The 19119-nt window shown below is 43.0% G+C and overlaps 1 protein-coding gene across 8 annotated transcripts in view; it reads right to left on the bottom strand.

Annotated features, from left to right (window-relative positions):
- The window catches only part of TNIK (TRAF2 and NCK interacting kinase), a 390807-nt gene that overhangs the window by 9671 nt on the left and 362017 nt on the right, over window positions 1-19119 (bottom strand). For 4 of the 8 annotated variants that reach the window (XM_043473737.1, XM_043473738.1, XM_043473740.1 and 1 more), the window contains 8 exons: window positions 15608-15772; window positions 12590-12701; window positions 12294-12380; window positions 11617-11787; window positions 10765-10908; window positions 7088-7222; window positions 2963-3063; window positions 581-730 (listed from right to left, as the gene is read on the bottom strand). In XM_043473737.1, the coding sequence (XP_043329672.1) occupies window positions 581-730; window positions 2963-3063; window positions 7088-7222; window positions 10765-10908; window positions 11617-11787; window positions 12294-12380; window positions 12590-12701; window positions 15608-15772 (1065 nt within the window). The remainder of the gene's footprint in view (window positions 1-580; window positions 731-2962; window positions 3064-7087; window positions 7223-10764; window positions 10909-11616; window positions 11788-12293; window positions 12381-12589; window positions 12702-15607; window positions 15773-19119) is intronic. The other 4 variants (XM_043473739.1, XM_043473741.1, XM_043473743.1 and 1 more) reach the window with 1 other exon arrangement.

The following is a 19119-nucleotide window of genomic DNA, read 5'->3' as shown; positions in this document are numbered from 1 at the left end:
AACTCTATGTGATAGGTCCTCTTAGCCCATTTTACAGATGTGAAAGCTGAGGGCTGAAGAGGCTGCCCAATGTGTCCATTATTGCAAAGTGAATACATGCTAGAGCCAGAGCATGTGCTTGGGGGTGTCTGATTTTACCACGTGACATTGTCTTCCACTTGAAGAGAGGAACAAGAGCAGAAAAAGGACCACTGGCCTTCTTCCACATAAAATGAACCCATCGCCTTCCCAAAGTAAAAATAGAAGCTCATCTATTATACTCTTGCTTTAAAAAATAGAATTTGTGCACTTGAATGAAAACATCATATGTATTTTAATATAAAATCCAAGGAAGCAACATGTCCAGTAAATGGCAAATAATTGCTATTACATGTTACTCAGATTCAAGCAGCTGTAAAAATTAGTTAAATTTACATGTTTTATGTATGAAAAGTATAATCTATTTGGTGAAGGCTAAAAGTCTATCTGCTTTACTGATTAGTAAAAGTTAGCATGACTTTCACTACAAATGTACAAAAGCAAATCTCTACATGCAGATTGTCGAACAGAGAGTCTTGAAAGTCTGCTTTTGGGAACTTACATGAGATGGTATGTAGATATCATAAGAGTTTCCTGAATCAACATCAATTACATGGAAACCAGTGTGTGAACCAAAAATAACCTTTAATCTTTGACCTTCTTCTACCGTGAGATCAACAAGCAGTGGCTTGTGCTGGAGATCTGCAAAAGACTTTAAAAATCACCCTGTGAGAGTCCACATCATGCAAAGACATTATGTTAATAAACTTTTCCTTTAGCTATTTCCTGTGGGAGTTCACGTCTGACTTTTCTTAAATCGAAAAGCTAGGAAATCTTTCTTTCAATTTTAGAGCTAGTCATATTCTGGCTCTAGGAGGAAGAGTCTAGCATCCATTTGTGCCCCTTGCTCTACCCCTTGTCCTCCGGGGAAGAGAAGCTGGTCTACAGTTGTCAGTTTTGACCGTGTTATCATGTATTAAACACATGGTGCCTGGGTACTGCTGTTCTTTCCTGTTTGTATCTGGCCTTTTCCCCAAGAAGGTCGGTCACCTCTCTGGCCCCTTTCCTTCCGGAGTGACAGCCAGGCCCAGGCAAGGCTACTACTTGTTTAGGGACAGCCTGGGGAGGCGGGCAGCTGGGGCCAGTTCTGTGCTAAATAAGCCTGTTCTGAGTTATCATGCCTGCTCTGGTTCTGACTGTCCTGGGTGAGTGAGTGCCCATCAGACGGGCACCTTCTCTAAACTTAATGTGGAGATCTGAGGCTTGGGTTTGACCAACAGAGAGAGAAGGCTGAGGTGGTACATCTCAACACCTGTGGCTTACATTGGCTAGCTGGGTTTACCTAGACAAAAACCAAAGAGTTCCAGCCACATCTATCAAAGTTCTGTGTGTGAGACTCTGGAGTCTAAGCCCCAGGTAACTGTTCAGTCTCCCCTCTTTTTCCTCTGCCATTGTTTCAACCCCACTCTACCTGTACTGGCCTGGAAATCTGGGAGAGAATCTGTGAAACCACAAGTGCCTTGGCCGCTTAACAGACTCCTCCTTCCTTTTTTACTAACATCATTTTCACGTATGGGAGGTTTTGAGCCAAATGTCCTTGTCCCATAGGAGGGCTCAACCTCCTGCCAGCTCTAGACTTTTCCTATTCAAGTCCTTGCCTTTGCTCACCCCTCCTTCCAGGCTGCCCATGGTTTGCTGAACAAAGCATTCTGCCATCAGTTCTGCAGTTTGGCTTGTACGCTGATGGCAGTAACTTCAGAACTGGAACGGGTCTTGATTGAAAAGCTTTTGCAAAGAGAGACTTTGGCAGAACAGCAGCACCACTGTAGCTTTCAGGAGTCATCCCAAGTGTTATCACTAACCTAATGCAGCCCCAAAATTCTTCTCCATAAACATGGGGTTATGGAGGGGTGCCCATTTCCATCGATGAACCCACCTTCCTGAGCTCATCACAAACGAACTCCTTGTGCTGCTAAGAGAATAAGATAGAACTGGGGTGCTTCAGCCCTGAAGAGGGGCTCATAATGTTCCCAGGGCAGCTTCTGCCCTCACATGGCTTAGGTGGCAAGAAATAACACGTAAAGGGTCAAAGAAAGATGAGCGTTGTAAAGGTAGGGAGCAAAGTGAGAGCCAAGGAGATGTAAAGAGAAAGACGTAGGCAGAGAGAAAGAATGGACAGAAGATAAATTAACACAGGCTATGGGGAGGCTATGTATCTCTGAAAACATCAGACTGCCTGTAAGTCCTGGTCCTTCTGGCATTTGGGGGTCAGCTTTCAGGTGCTGGAGTCAATGGGACCGGCATCACCCCATACTACTTCTGTTGATTCTCAAGGGTGATCAAGCCAACCACGGTGAGTACAGACTTAGACAAGATAAAAAATGAAAAAGCAATGAAAATTGAAGGATGCAGAGAATCTAGCCCATTTCCACATGTGACTCTATTCAGTATTCACTTCACTGAAGTCCAATAGCAGTGGGGATATATGACCATCAAGTGAGTTTTAGGGACTTTAAACCAAAAAGGCTTAAGAGGATTATAAGATTAAGAGACTCAGTTCAAACTTGAGATACAGTGCTGCTGTTGGTCTGCCTTTTTCAGATGAAATATCAGAGTGAGGTGGGGGTATAATGAATCTCATCGTCTAATATTACAACGAATGCTTTGCCTAGTAACCATTCCCCATTAAAAGCCACTTAGAGGTGATGGTGCATAGACCTGAAATGGAGGAGGAAGGTGCACCCAAATTTTAATTTGATTAATTTAATAGCATTTGCTAATGCCCAGTCTTTACTTTTAGAATAACAAACAAGAGTTCCTACACTTTTAAAAGAGAATTATTCTATATAGAAAAATTGGTACATGTCTGTGTAAGATAGAGCACTGTTACCTGGTGGAAACCTAAAGAAACAAGCCCTTGTTAGGTAATCACATGTCTACTTACCTTAAATGCCATGAACTTATGATATGGTTTAGGAGCCCAAGCATATATCTCCACAGCATTCTTTAAGGCAATCACCAAGAATTTGATCCTTTCATATTTAACTGTAATAGAAACATTATGAGTTAAGTTTATTAATTTATTCCAGCTTCTGTGTTGATGAATGGTTCCCAGTGCCTCAGTGGTAAAGAACCCACCTGCCAATGCAGGAGATGTGAGAGACGAGGATTTGATACCTAGGTCTGGAGGATCCGGTGAAGAAGGAAATGGCAACCCACTCCAGTATTCTTGCCTGGAGAATCCCATGGACAGAGGAGCCTGGTGGGCTACAGTCCACAGGGGTCACAAAGAATCAGACACCACTGAGCAGGCAGGCACGCACACACACACACACATCACTATATATCACCCTGACTGAGGGTGGTGCTCTGGTGTGGGATGTTCTTGAAAGTGAAACTCGCTCAGTCATGTCCAACTCTTTGCTTTCCCATGGACTATACAGTCCACAGAATTCTCCAGGCCAGAATACTGGAGTGGGTAGCCTTTCCCTTCTCCAGGGGATCTTCCCAAGCCAGGGAATGAACCTAGGTCTCCCACATTGCAGTTCTCTGGTGTGGGATATTCTTACAGGTATGGATTTAACTCCTTTAGTGAACTTGTCTGCAGAATACCTGGGGCCTTTTGCTTTCTGCTGAAAGCTCTATCAAAAGATGTAACTGGTTAGGACTGTCTCTCACCACCAAGTCTAGATGTGAATTACTTATAGTAAGAAGAATCTGTATAAAAATCCTTCATGTTTTCTTGCTTGGCTTTAATGTTCACTCACATGTAAGCAGCTGAGAGCTGGTATGGCAAGATGGCAGAAGAATCAATAAATGCGTAGAGATATAATATCTTCCATTTGCATATTATTCAAACTTGGATTCCAGTTATTGGAATTTAAAAGGGACTAGTGCCCTTAACAAGAGACCTCAGAGAGATACCTCTCCCTTCCGACTATGTGAGGTTGTAACAAAAAGACAACTTTCTATGATCCAGAAAGCAGGCTCTCATCAGACACTGAATCTGACAGCACTTTGATCTTGAGCTTTTCAGCCTCTAGAGCTTTGAGAAATAAACTCCTGTTGTTCATAAACCACCGAGCCTGTCATATTCTGTTACAGCATCTTGAACAGACTAAGACAATACACAGAGAGTTGTTTTAATTATTTACTGGCCACACGGCGTGGTATGTGGGATCTCAGTTTCCCAACCAGGGATGGGACCTGTGCCCCCTGCATTGGAAGGCGGATTCTTTTTTAAAAATTTATTTTTAATGGAAGGATAACTGCTTACAGAATTCTGCTGTTTTCTGCAAATATCAACATGAATCTGCCATAGGTATATGTATATCCCCTCTCTCTTGACCCTCCCTTCCATCTCCCTCCCCATCCCACCCCTCTAGGTTGATACAGAACCCCTGTTTGAGTTCCTTGAATCATACACCGAAGTCCCATTGGCTATCCATCTATTTTACACATGGTAATGTAAGTTTTCATGTTACTCTCTTCATACATGTCACCCTCTCCTTCTTCCCCCGCCCACCGTGTCCATAAATCTGTTCTCTATGTTGGCTTCTCCATTGCTGTGGAAGGTGAATTCTTAACTGCTGGACCACCAGGGAATTCCCAGCAGTTGTTTTATTTTATCTTTTATAAAATGTTTGAACACTCAGAGTATTCTGTATCCTAAAGAAATTAGCCCAGGGTAACTGACCAAATTCTTGCTCTCTGAATTCTTTTCCTATAGCATACCTCTTCATATTCTGTCTTTAATATACTTTCAACTGCTTCTTCTGCAATTCACTTCCATATTTCTCAATGACATGCTAATAACGTTATTTAATTTTTTTCAGTTGTGGATATTATCTGATATTAGCTACTGACTCTGGAGCCTAGAAAGGATCTTGTCTCTTATCACCGCCTCCTCTCTCTAGTTCTCTCTCTCTCAAATGTACCCATTTCTTCTTCCCTCACGCCTCCAACACACTTATAGTTACAATATTTGGTTAAGTCAATATCTTGCGCTAAAATCATGACTGTTCATAGATGAGACATGTGGTATACCCTTATTATGACTCCTTTCTTGTTCTCCCGAATTTTTTCCACTTCCTATTTCTTATGCATCTATCTCCTAAGCACATGGAAACTTTCTGTTAGTGTTATAAATGCCTTTAATACAGTCAAATATGGCAGGTAATCTATTAGTAACATTTTTTTTCTTGGAAGTACCTCTTCCTGAACCCTCCATTGTCCCACTCTGCTTGGACTAATTTCTCTTTCTCTCTCCACTCACATACACACACACACACAAACTGGTTTTGTTTCTCTGGAGAACTCTGGGTAATACAGATGGGCTATAAATTACTAAGTGAAAAAAAATGTTTCCTTTAGAACTTTGAAGGCCTTGCCCCATTGTCTTCTAATCTTCCAGCATTGCTATAAGTCCCAGGCCATCTAATTCTGGGTCTATTATATGTAAACTGTTTACTTACTTATTATTTATTTATGGTTGCACAGTGCAGCTTGTGGGATCTTAGTTCCCTGACCAGAGGTCAAAATCAGACCTTTGGCAGTGAGAGCGTGGACCCCAACCACTGGACCACCAGGGAATTATTTACTTGTAATCTGAAAGCTTTAAGAGCCTTCTCTCTTCCTGGGTACTGAAATCTCACGTTGCTGTGTCTTCTCGTAGGTCTTTTTTCATTCATTTTTGAGTATTTCATTCATTTTCATATACTGGGTACTCAGTGAATCTTTTTATTTGGAGATTTTTGAGGTTTTAATTCTAGAAACTTTTCTTGAATTTTTTCTTTTGATGCCTTCTTCCGCCTCCATTTCTTAATTTCTCTTTTTCCTAAAACTCATGTAACTTAGATTTCGAACTACATGGATTGAATCTTTTTGTTCTCTTACCCATCCTCTCCTTTTTCTTTTCATCCCACTTTCTAGGACATTTCTCATCTTTATCTTCCAACCCTTTTATTATATTTTATTCCTGTCTATATATTTTAATTTCCAAGGTGTCTTCCTTGTTCTCTGAATGACATTCTCCAACCTTCTTTCATCTTCTTTTTTTAAAAACCCTATTCTTTTATGGAAATGGTATTTCTAATCTCCTTGAAGTTATTATAGTTTCTTTAAAAAAATTTTTTTTTGATTCCACTCTTCATTATCCTTGTTTCCTCTAAAGTCCCTTCTTTCTAAGTTTCCTTCCTGTTAGTGGATTTCCCCACTGTATGCTATTGTGGGCTAATCAACTGATGGGCTTCACTTTTAAGGTGGTTAGATGGCATGCTCTTTTCACAATATGTCAAATATTAGTACCTGAACATCTTTTCTTTCTGGCCATTTAGCTAACCCAAAGACAATCATTCAATCTCTTGCTTGGGGATATAAGCATGACTGGCAACATTTGGGGAGCCAAGCAGGATAAGAAGGTGTGTGTGTGTATTAGTGTGACCTCATAATTCATTATTCTGCATCAGGAGACTGGCTGTGCCCACCTTTCATCTTCTGCTGCAGTCAGGGAGGGTGGCTCTCTGACTGAGTTCTGTAGGATTTGCTGTTCATAAGCTTTCCAACAATCCTCCCATTTTTAGTCCCACCCTCACCTCCACCTCAAATACACCTGGGGCCTCAGGTCCTAGGCCTTTCTGGCTTCTGTTGAGTGACTGGGGTGATTTTGATGACTTTCCTCAGAGCAGGCTTAGAATTCAGCATTTCCTGATCACTTAGGTCTATTCCAAGTCATCAAACTACTCTTGTTCAATTTGTTGACATCTCTTGTTATCTGGTTTGTCTTCTCCTGGTCCCTTTGTCCTTGTGGGTTGACAGCATTTTTATTCTTTTATTGTCATTTTAATGGGTCTTTGAGAGGAAGTCAAACTGAAGCCTAGGACTTTATTCTGAATGCACTCTTTGAACTTCATCAATCTGACCTTTGGGGAAATAATGCAGGTATATTTAAGGTTCCAGCAGGGTCTTAAACCAGTCACAGATGCATCACCAGTATCTGATAGAAAAAAACTGAATGAAACTTAGTTGAATAATTTGGATTGAGCAAACAATTCCACATCTTGAGACTTACCAACTTTGTAATGTATACAGCCTTCCAAGTCTCCCACAGTGATCCAGCCTTGTTTCTTTTCTACTTCTGGGTCATTGTGTAGTATTCTGTTTCTTAACCATGAAAGATAGTAAACTCGTAACTTATTCTTCTTTCCTGTAAAAATAACAGAGCTTTAATTTAAAGGTCTGGAGACAGCTTTTTCTCTTAATCCTTCCCCATCTCCATTTTATTTTCATTTATAATTGTGTGCATGTGTGAAGGCATAATAACCAGTGTCTCCAGCATTATCAAAGTATTGCATCTGCCAGAACTTATGATTAAAACAGGTTTAAGTGTTTTGGGCAAATAATCATTGTATAATTTGGCCACCTGATGCGAAGTGCTAAATCATTGGAAAAGACCCTGATGCTGGGAAAGCCTGAAGGCAAAAGGAGAAGGGGGCAGCAGAGGATGAGATGGTTAGACGGCATCAGTAACTCAATGGACATGAATCTGAGCAAACACCAGGAGACAGTGGAGGACAGAGGGCTGGTGTGCTGTAGTCCATGGGGTCACAAAGAATCAGACATGACTTAGTGACTGAAGAACAACAACCACTTTTTACTTTTTTTTTCCTTCACATGAACTTCATTTTTTAATATTTATTTATTTATTAAATTAATTTAAATTTATTTGGCTCTGCCAAGTCTTTGGTGTGGCATGTGGGATCTAGTTACCCTGCCAGGGATTGAACCTGGGCCCCCTGCATGGGGAGCACGAAGTCTTAGGCGCTGGACCACCAGGGGGGCCCTGGTGGTCTCTTATTTGAGCAAGCTCCTCTTATTCACTCCTCCCAATGCAAAGGGCAATGTCTGCTCAGTAAGATCTAATTCTGTAACAGAACAGTTGATCAGCATTCCAAAACATTCCAGGTCTAGTTACACGAAGGAGTGTTGACGGACATTTTAGCATACTCAGGTGTGACTGCCTTTTCCTCATTTCTACCCAACACAGCATATGTTAATGCAGAGCCTCTTACTCGCCTCCTCTCTTACTTTAAAGATGACAGCTGGTCGTAGTTTCATTTTGCTAAACAGAAAAAGGCATTGCATAAGGATATGAGAAACAAGTTCAGTGAAGGCAATCTGGGCTCAGAAAATAACCCTGGAAGAGTTTATGGGGCTGAGATCCCTGAAAGAAGTACCAAACAGAAATAAGAATGGAGAAAAAGATGTGTACTTGTGCAAAAATGTACAAGTTCCCTTTGGGAAATGCTGGCAAAGTGATCCTGGAGTACAGAATTCTTAGGATGACAAGAAAACACCTTAAAAACATTGAGGCATATATAGGAGCTAAATTTAATCAACCATCTGAGAGTATCTAAATACCAGATAAGAAACTGTCCTTTGGGGTGGCTTTTTCTAAGTGATCAGAAATTTATCCACTTCTTTTCTGAAGTGTCTCCAGTACTTACTTTTCTTTTGATGTCTTGTTAAAAAATACGTTTTGCAGATGTGATATATAACAGAGGAAGAGAATTCATTAAAACATTGCACACTGGATTTGATGGAAGAATATCTTTATTACTGAAATTAAGGGAACCACTGTGCAGTTATTATTCCTCTTTGCAGTCGAAAGCCTTGAGTATGCATTGATCACAATAGCCAGGATGAGCAGGAGGCTGGCACTTCAAGAATCTTTGGCTCCTATTTTCATTTTCTTCTTTCCCTACCCATGTGCTTCATGATAGCAGGGAATAGTTACACTTTTAAAAATGATGCATCACATAATGAAGCTTGAACATGAATTTTCTGATATCATTTCCCCTTTTGGTAGGTGTCTGGCAGATGTATGGCTGTAAATTTGATTTGGGGGTATAGCAATCAAGAACTCATTACCCAGAATAAAGGACTGTGTTAGTCCATCAGTCATGTGCTACTCTTTGCAATCCCATGGACTATAGCCCGCCAGGTTCCTCTGTCCATGGGATTTTCCAGGCAAGGATACTGGAGTGGGTTGCCATTCCCTTCTTCAGGGGATCTTCCCAACCCAGGAACTGAACCTGGGCCTCCTGCCTCGCAGGTAGATTCTTTACCATCTGAGCCACTAGCAAAGCCCAAATAAAGGACTATAGTGAATTAAATGATAACATAACAAGAATTTACTTGGTTAACCTTTGTTTGGGGAGGATAAAAAGAGATGAAACTCTGAGCATTCAGTGGAAAGGTAAAAGACAGAACTGTGGCATCTTGTGAAGGCATCTTCTCAAAACAGAAGCATAGCGTAAGAGCTAAACCCTATTTAAGACTCAACCCAGGGGGAACCCAATGTGTCTCTTTTGAGAAACAGGCTGGTTCTCAAGCTTGGCTGCAGAGTGGAGACACGTCAGGAGCTACCAAAGCCTCTGTGACCCGGGCCACATCCCAGACTCTGACCCACTAGTGTGGGGCACATCCTAGATTTTTCACATCTCCTCAGGGGGTTCTAATGTGCAGGGGTACAGTTGGCTTCATACTGGAGGGGATGGGAGGGGGCAAGAGGGGCATTATTTATCAAACTCCTTCAAACACCATCTGCAAGGAAAAACTTTCAACAGACACAGAGTCTTTCAGGTCACATTTTTAACCTGTCAGTAGTAAGGCCTTCACTATCGTCTCCATATTTTTTATTTATTTACTTGCTGCGTCGGGTCTTAGTTGCATCATGTGGGATCTTTGGTTGTGGGGCACAGACTCTCTAGTTGTAGCACATGGGCTCAGTACTTGCAGCACATGGGCTCAGTGCTTATAGCACATGGGCTCAGTACTTGTAGCACATGGGCTCAGTACTTGCAGCACATGGGCTCAGTACTTGTAGCACATGGGCTCAGTACTTATAGTACATGGGCTCAGTACTTGTAGCACATGGGCTCAGTAGTTACAGCACATGGGCTTAGCTGCTCCATAGCATATGGGATCTTAGTTCCCTGACCAGGGATTGAAACCTAAATTTCCTGCATTGCAAGATGAATTCTTTTTTCTATTTGTTTCTCCACATTGATTAATTGTATTATTTTTATTGAAATATAGTTGATTTACAATATTATATTGGCTTCAGGTGCACCGCATAGAGATTCAGTATTTTTACAGATTGTCCTCCATTAATGCAAGATGCATTCTTAACCACTGGAGCACCAGGGAAGTCCCTGTCTCCATTTTTTTTAAGGCTCTTTTTGGGAACCAGAAAGCTGCAGAGTGTAGCAATAATGATTCCTACAGTCAAATCTCCTCACAGATGCAATCACCTATGGGCCAGCAGCACTTGCTAAAGCATCTGTGAACTATAAGCTAAAGCAGTTCTTACAAGAAAAGAGACCAGAGAAATTTCTGCTTACAAAATTTCTCACTCCCAGAGGCCTACATTTTTATATTCTCCTCTGAGAACAGACAGTGGTGACTGGAGTTGCAGACACCTTAAGGAGATCCTTGCCGAGTCCCAGCAGAGACAAAGCCCCATAAGCACAGAGCTGTCACGTCTCTGTCTGATTCAGATTCAGAGGTGAGAGACCTCTCGTGGAAGGTCAGAATCTCCAGAGTTACAAAACGTGGGTGATGTCACTCACTGCACTGTCAATTCACTATGCCACTGGCTGGTGGGACGAGCAGAGCTTACTATTCCTTCAGAAGCGAGGCGATCGCCTTTCCCACCCATGCAGATCTGGTCATCTCACAACATACCTGATATTGTCACGAGGACATTCAGTCCCTCGAGCACATCCATCTGCTGAAATCGCCTCCGGTTGATGAGATTATAAACTTTGCCTTGCCCACTTCGGTCCAAAAGCATCAGGCCATTTTCGGTTCCCACCAGGAGGTTTACACCTGCAAATTTAAGAAGGGTCCCCAGACTGACTCTGACAGGCTTTACTCTCCTGTGTCAGGGGTCCCTGCAAAGCCTAAGAGCTGTACCTTGTAAATACACACTAGTGAGCAAGTAGGCATACCACAGTAGGGAGTGTAGAAGTAGAAGCTCTGAGACAGTAATTAAATCATTGTTGCTCTAGTAATGAAATTAGTGTTCTTTTATAAAGTGGTAGCAGCATTCATTACATGAAGCTGCTCTACCGCCTAGAATAGTGTTCTTGAGAGGAGCCTGAGGCATGGCTGTGATGCCAGCACAATCTGCCTTTATTCCTTTCCTGTGACACCCACCCTTTCCTTGGCTCTCTCGGTAACTCCCACCTTGAGACCTCGCCAAGGTTCACCCCACTCATATTCATGCAGTGATTCCTAGTTCTCTCACCTTTCACATATGCTCACACTGTGCTGGGCATATGGTAGGTGAGTATTAAGTGGGAGCTAGGTCTGTTGTTGGTTTGAGCCCATCCCTGTTGTGCGACAAGATCATTTTGGATCTCCTTCTGTTATCCTGAGTATATCAGTTCTTCCTAAATATAAAATTGCTCTTGATCTTTCTTGAGGCCAAGATAGTCCCAAGTCAGGTCTCTAACACCCATGATTGAATCAACACTCTTCTGATGGTAAGATTTCTCTTCAATCCATTAATGAATGTTACAAGCACCTACTTACCCCACAGAGCTGCACAAAGTATTTCTGAATTGAATCGCTTCTTATATTTTCTGATCTCCGGTGTGTCGCTATGAGGCCGAATGTTGGTTGGGTTTACGTTCACCACTGAAATCTTTCTTGCTTCATTTAGTTTGGCCTGTTCTTGCCTAAGAAGTTCGCTAGTAAACAGAGCTTTGAGAAAAAGAATCAAAGAAATTAGTGGCATCTTGAAATATAAACCAATGGAGACATGGAGAAGGGGCTTCAAAACACTAGGGTTTTTCCTTGTTTAGTGTGCTTTATAGTAAAGGCAAAGAAATGCTGAAGCTATAAATATTTTACACTTTTTTTAGTAGAATCAAGTACAAGTCATTCATAAAAGCAGATTTTATCTATTAGTAAAATAGGTTTATAGACACTACTTGAGCAGTTGAGGGAATTAATAGTCATCTCATAAAATTAAATATACCATCCCCATCTCCTGTTATATATGCAGGAAAGATTTACTTTTTGAAATGCCACGTTATCCATCGACAAACTGGCCAAAGGTGAGTCTGATGATTAGTGAGTTGCAGAATTCTAGAAAGCAAGACTCTCCTCTAAATCAGCCAGACTTTTGCAGTGGGAAGCACACACCTAGAACTCAACACAACTCAACACGCATTTATTAAGTTTCTACTGCGTGCACAGCATTGTACCCAGAAACTGCTTTTGAGAAATAGGTGGTGAGTTTGGAGATCTCGGAGGAACAGCTTTTCCCAGGGCCCCTGGATACCTCTGGGTTCCTACCAGAATCAAAACAGAAAAGGTGAAAAAAAAAACAAAACAAAACAGAACTTTGAGGAATCCTATAAAAAATAAAAAGTCTTCCTTTTAAGACAGGGCCTAAGCAGTTAATGGCTTAACTACTGAATGAAGAATTAATTTTTTTAATCAGGCCATATCAGAACGGAAAAGCAAGCTCTTTCTAAAACATCGGGGACTTCTAACTTACCCGCAGCTGATGATTCCTCATCCTCTTCATCTTCATCAGTGGGAGACGTCTGGTATACCCTGGGGTCCACAAAGGGGGTGAAGGAGGCTTTGGTGCTGCTTCCCAGGCCATACTAGTCAATAAGCAAGATTAAGAAGAGCAGATAGATAAATACCACAGCAACCAACAACGTTAACAATACTCTGCTTGGGCTTTACAATTACTAAGTGAAAGTGAAAGTCGCTCAGTTGTGTCCAACTCTTTGCGACCCCATCGACTGTATAGTCCACGAAATTCTCCAGGCCAGAATACTGGAGTGGGTAGCCTTCACCTTCTTCAGGGGATCTTCCCAACCCGGGGACTGAACCCAGGTCTCCTGCATTGCAGGCGGATTCTTTACCAGCTGAGCCACAAGGGAAGCTTACTAGAGATTCTTCAAACTACCCAACTGTATACACCCTAACCACCACGTCAAAGGGTATGGTTCTCTCTCTAGCTTCTCCTGGTATTGGTTCCTCACTAACCACTGGATCTTGGTAGGAGTTCGTGAATTATCAGACTGCAAGAGCTGCAGTGAGCAAATGACATTATGTACCACATGTGGCACCTTAGTATCTGGTAAGATAGCTGTGGTGACAGAGAGATTATCACTCTCTCTAAGTAAAAGCAACCTCCCACTAAGTAGTCTTAAGAAAAGTAGACAAACTGGCAATGAGTTAAGTAAGCATGTGAACATAGCAGCACTTCATCCTGGACACTCAAGCCACTCGACTCCCTCCTGGCCCATTTGAGGCCTTTCATGCTGGCCTGGTGATGCAGGTGGGCTGGTGTTGACTCAAGAAGCCTTAAAATCTGCAATACAGAGACAATTTCTTCCAGGGAATAAAGACTCTTTTCCTTCCCATGATGGTTTCCTTAAAACAACACATATTTATATGCTCTATCTAGGGACCTCATGAAGATATTAGGTTTGCAGGCACCTCGACAGCTTACTTAAAAAATAACCCAAAAGGCCTGGACAGCACTGTTTGACTATGAAATCAGAAATAGACTAGGAGACACTAAACTTTCAAGGCTTCACGTCACGATATTCCACATTTGACTTTTGCTAAAGGAGTTTCAATACCATCTCCTCATTTTGTCTGTTATTGTCAAATCCTTTTAATATCACCAACAAATTTCCCTTTCTTGTGTGACTTGGAGTCTAGGAAGATGAATACTTTGAGAATGTATTTATTTTTATTTTTCATAAGCAAATCAATCTTATTTCATCTAAATTAATATAAATATGAACCTCAACCATGAACATAAGAAGCATTTTTTTGGGGGATAAATGTCTTTAAGTTTTCATTTTTTAAAAAGGTTTTATGTAAAAATAAAACCTATATCCCAAGACCCCTAAACACATAAAGAGAAAAACCACAAAAACCCAATGTAATTCAAGATTTCTCCTTCATGTTATGAATCAAAACCATTTCATCCTTCACAAGGTAGGATTCCCCCTGCCAAACAGAGCACTTTCACAGACATCCTCTCCTTCAATCTTGAGAAGTCTGTGAAGGAGGTGTGGCAAGTACCAACACTCCCACTTAGAGCTGGGGAAGCAGCAGAATTTTAAGCAGAGTCCAACCACACAGAGTCCTCCTTGGTACGCAAAGAGGTGTTCAGACAGGAAAAACCTGTCCACGGTGCATGAAGCTGTAATATTAGTAGAATGCTCCGTGTTCTTTTCCCTGCAACAAATAAAGTTCATCTACTCTATAACTTTCGAATCCAAATGGTGCATTATAAAAACACAGCATGTGGAAACATCAAAAAGAGCAGTGCATATGCTTTATAAATACATGTAGGGTCTATGGTGATTCACAGGACTATTCATTCATGAAACATGACCAAGCACCATGACCTCATCCAACCTGCTCGGTCAAGGACATGCATAAGCACTGCCCAACAGACTGCTTTTATTTTGGCTTTTTTTCCCAGACTCCTTTCTGCAGAGGAAAGATAATATCCCATTTCTCCCTTTCTTGTGTGATTTGGAGTTTAGGAAGATGAACACTTTGGGGATGTATCTACTTTTCATAAACAAATCATTTCAACCTTGTTTCATCTAAGTCAAATTTAGTTTGACTAAGTTAATGTAAATATGAACCTCAGTTATTGGCCTTGGAATCTCTACAGGCTGAAGTTTTCATCCCTAGCCTGAGAGACGTGCTTAGTTGCTCAGTCATGTCTGACTCTTTGCGACCCTATGGACTGCAGCCCACCAGGTTCCTCTGTCCATGGGGTTTCTCCAGGCAAGAATACTGGAGTGGGTTGCCATGCCCTCCTCCAGGGGATCTTCCCAACCCAAGGATCGAACCCAGGTCTCCCGCATTGCAGTAGATTCTTTACCAGCTGAGCAACCAGGGAAGCTCAAGAATATTGGAGTGGATAGCCTATCCCTTCTCCAGGGGACCTTCCTGACCCAGGAATCAAACCAGGGTCTCCTGCACTGCAGGTGGATTCTTTACCAGCGGAGAGACAGGAGGTCCCAGTTCTGGTCCCAGGGCTGTCACAAACCAGCTGTGTGCCTTGGGCAAGGTACTTAACCTCTCTGAGCCTCAGTATTCTCATCTGTAAAAACATGTATTGGTTCAGCTGCTACCTGTGAACTTTTCACTGCTCTGCTTCTAACACTGCCTCCATCTGAGTATATGCGTAAGTAGTTATGTGTGCTCAGTTGCTCAGTCATGTCCAAATGTTTGTGACCCCGGGGTCTGTAGCCTGCCAAGCTCCTCTGTCTGTGGAGATTCTCCAGGTAAGAATACTGGAATGGGGAGCCATTCCCTTCTCCAGGGGATCTTCCTGACCCAGGAATCGAACCTGGGTCTCCTGCATTGGCAGGTGGATTCTTTGTCATTGTGCCACCTGGGAAGCCTGCAGAACCCAACCAAATAGGTTTCTGGGAGCTTGTCAAAACCTCCTTCTTGAGGAAACCAGGGTCTCAGACTCTCCAAATGAGAACACAGACTGTTGTGGCTCCTACCCAGCACCTACTTCAGTTCCGGCGTCCATTTCCTGGGGGTGGGTGGAGACGCGCCCCAGGCCCTCGGTGGGGGTCCCCACAGGGGAATGGCTCTGCTGCACCAGGTCCGGGAGGTTGATGTGGCCGGCAAAGCCATTGCTGTCACTGTGGCCCGGTCGCTTCTTCTCTCCGGACGGCTGGGGGGGCACACAACACAAAGAGTGACATCACCCCTCACAGCCCAGGCACAGTGGCCTGCAAACCGTCCCACGGGGGTGTGGGAAGACACCCAGATTTCAGTTTCATCTAAGAGAAAGGTTAAGGTTGCTACTATTTAGTACACGAATTGACCCGAGGGCATTATACTCTTGCATGAGGGGCAGTCAGGGGGCACATATAATGTGGGGGTGCCCTGTAGGAAGACAGTAATGCCACGGGTGGACTGTGGAGCAGGGCTTGGTGGGGACCACACATGATGTTCCTCTTCTGCAGTGTGTCTCCATGTGCACACCAGATCACATCACGAGGTTACAATGACATAAATGAAAAACAATAACGTGACCTAAAACATCTCTGAAGAGAAGCATTAGTCTGAGATAACACTAATAATCCTTGCCTAGGGTACTCCAAGAAAATGCAGAGATGATTCCCAACTCATAGGCTTCTTGGTCAGCCCTGAGGTCAAACCAATGATTAGCTAATCATAGCTGATGGGAGTTACAAAGAAAACACGGAAGTAATCTATAAAGATAATTTGAAAATATGGCTTTACATCCACTATCACTAATGTTGAATCTCTCAGTAAGCAACTATGGTGCCTTGTGCCAGGAACTGGTGAAAAAAAAAAGAGAGAGAGAGAGAAATCAACTCACAGATGTAGAAAATAAACTTATGGTTACCAGGGGAAAAGATGGGTGAGGGATAAACTGAAAGATTGAGGACGCCATATACACATGACTTTATACAGAATACATAACTAATAAGGACCTACTGTATATAGCGCAGGGAACTCTACTCAATACTCTGTAATGGCCTTAATGGGAAAAGAATCTGAAGAAAAAAAGAGTGGATATATGTAAATGTATAACTGATTCACTATGCTATCCACCTGAAACTAACATAACATAGTAAATCAACTATACTCCAATACAACTTTTTAAAAATATGAAGTCATCATGACCAGCAATGCATCTGAAGCATCCATTTATAGCATATATAGCATATATAGCATTTATAGCATATATAGCATATAGCTATAGTTTATAGTATCCATTCCCATCCCCCCCATCACAAGTATTATCTCATTTATTAACCACAGTTCAGAGATGTTAAATAAGCAGTCCAAGACCACACAGGCCAAGATGATGAAGGCAGCAGAGCCTGGCCATGTGTCTGCTTTGGCGGGACGCCCCTGCCAGCTCTGGACTGGGCAGGCTGGGGCCCTTCTGCCCGCACAGTCAGGCCCTTGAGGAATCTGTGCTCCAAGAAAAGTCTTCCTCAAAGGTCTGGGAATGAGGGAGTGACTCTGGGCCACTAAGTTATCAGCTGGGTCAGTCCTCCCACAGGGGCCCAACCTTCCCCGCTAAGATCCAGGAGATCCCTCCCATTTGCGGTTAGGTCCTTGTACCAATCCCTGCCCCCCGCCGCCAGCCTACCCGTCTCCTCTCTTCCCCTTCCCAGGACAGCTGGGAAAGACTGTGCTGACTCAGCATAAATGCAGTCATGAAGGGAAGGGTGGCCTGTAGTTTCCCCTTTTCAATGTCCTTTAAAGGTACTTTGTAATATATATACTATGTTAGTGCCAAAGGATAAATGCATGATTTGTAAATAAATAAATACACTGTATTATGTGGCATTCCCTGGATTTCTTACTGACAGGGCTGTATAACCGAACAGGTTGGAAATCATTGCCCTGGAGGGCAGAGCCTCCTCCCAAAAATTTTAGAAAAGAAACACAGAGTTACAAGAAAATTTTGCTCCCAGAAACCAGTGCCCACACTGTAGTCCTGTCCAGGACTATATTTTCTAACTTGACATTTATGTGGCTGGCTCACTGAGGTTTCTCACAGGAGACCTAATTTGAGTAATGATTCCCTTCTTTGACTTTTCTTTTTTTCATTCATTTGACCGATATTTCCGAGTACCCACTAAGTGTGGAGCATTTCACGGCAGGTCCACTTCCTGCCTCGTCTGGGCTGGCGTGGTCAAGAGCTGGTGCTCCTTCCTTCTGGAGCCTGTCCCGGTCTTGCAATTAAAGCTGAAGTCAAAGGAGGCCCTCTGGGGGGAAGACGAAAGACTCCCAAGTTCCTGAAGGGGTGCATGTAATTGACATTACCAGGAAGCTTGAGAAATAACCGGAAAGCCTTCGTGTCCTCCGTGTCTCCTGGCACAGTGCTCCTGGCCCCTGACTGCTCAGGAGAGGGGCGTTTTCTGGACTCATTTTGTCATAGTGCTCATGTGAACATCTCATCTGTTAAATGACATTTAAGGGGTTCAGTCCTAATTTACTTTGTCGTCTCTTCTTTTATGTGTCCCGGGCAGCTCCTCCGTCCTGTTGTAATACTGAACAGCTTTTCACCGTTTTCCCCACAACTCTCGAGTAGCATAAATCACGCACTGTCTCTTTAGAGTTTTGTGGTTTCTCTTGGATCAGCAGGGTTCCGCCTCAAGCCAAAACTGAATGCAGACATACTGGTTATAAAAGAAAGACTGGAAGAGTCTCACAAGAGAAATGGTGCAGACACTGAGAAGCCTGAAGGAATTCAGCGGTGACCCCTGAGTCTTCCCACTTCTGAGTCATCACCCTTTGGTGCGTTCAACCAGCACTCTCTTAGAATTAAACACCTTCTGTGTGCCACGCATTCTGCTGGGAACATGAAGATAAATGACCAGCAGCTCTGTCCTCTAGGATTTCATTAAAAGAGCCCCAACTAATTCTTCATGCATTCACTAGCACCATGGGGTGGGCACTGGAGTGTTCTGAGTATCCCTATATGCCGGGTACTGTGCTAAATAAACACTTTAGGTTCATATCCTTACAGTACCACCAAGAGCTAGTTTCCATTATCACCGTTTTACAGATGGAAAAACTTCAGTGTAAAGAATTCAATTAACCTCCCCTGAGTGACATGGGTTGTAAGTGGTGAAATCACGGTCAGAACCGAGGCTGTGTTGCAGCAGAGCCTGGGTGCTCTGGCCACTGCTGTCCTGGGTGGCTCTGCTCTTGGCCACAGCTGATCGATTGGACCAGGACACCCGAGCTAACTACAACCAGACTCCCACTGGAATTTCCAGTTAGTCTGAGAGATACCGGTCAGTCTCTGTTGGGCAGCTGAACTGGGATGTGGTGAACACCTTGCAATGTTGGTGGGGGGGGTACGGTGGGGAGAGATCAGAGCACAAGATTGCGGAAGGGAAACCTGGTATGTGGAGAGAGAGAACAAGGGAGAAAGTGGAGGGAACAGGGATAAGGATAAAGAGAGACAGGCGGCAAGAGGGCCAGAGACCAGCCCGAAGAAGCTGCCTGAGCTCCTAATCCCTTTGC

This window comes from Cervus canadensis, chromosome 7 (genome assembly GCF_019320065.1).
Source record: "Cervus canadensis isolate Bull #8, Minnesota chromosome 7, ASM1932006v1, whole genome shotgun sequence".
NCBI classification, from domain to species: Eukaryota; Metazoa; Chordata; class Mammalia; order Artiodactyla; family Cervidae; genus Cervus; species Cervus canadensis.
This window is presented reverse-complemented; position numbering and strand designations above follow the sequence as displayed.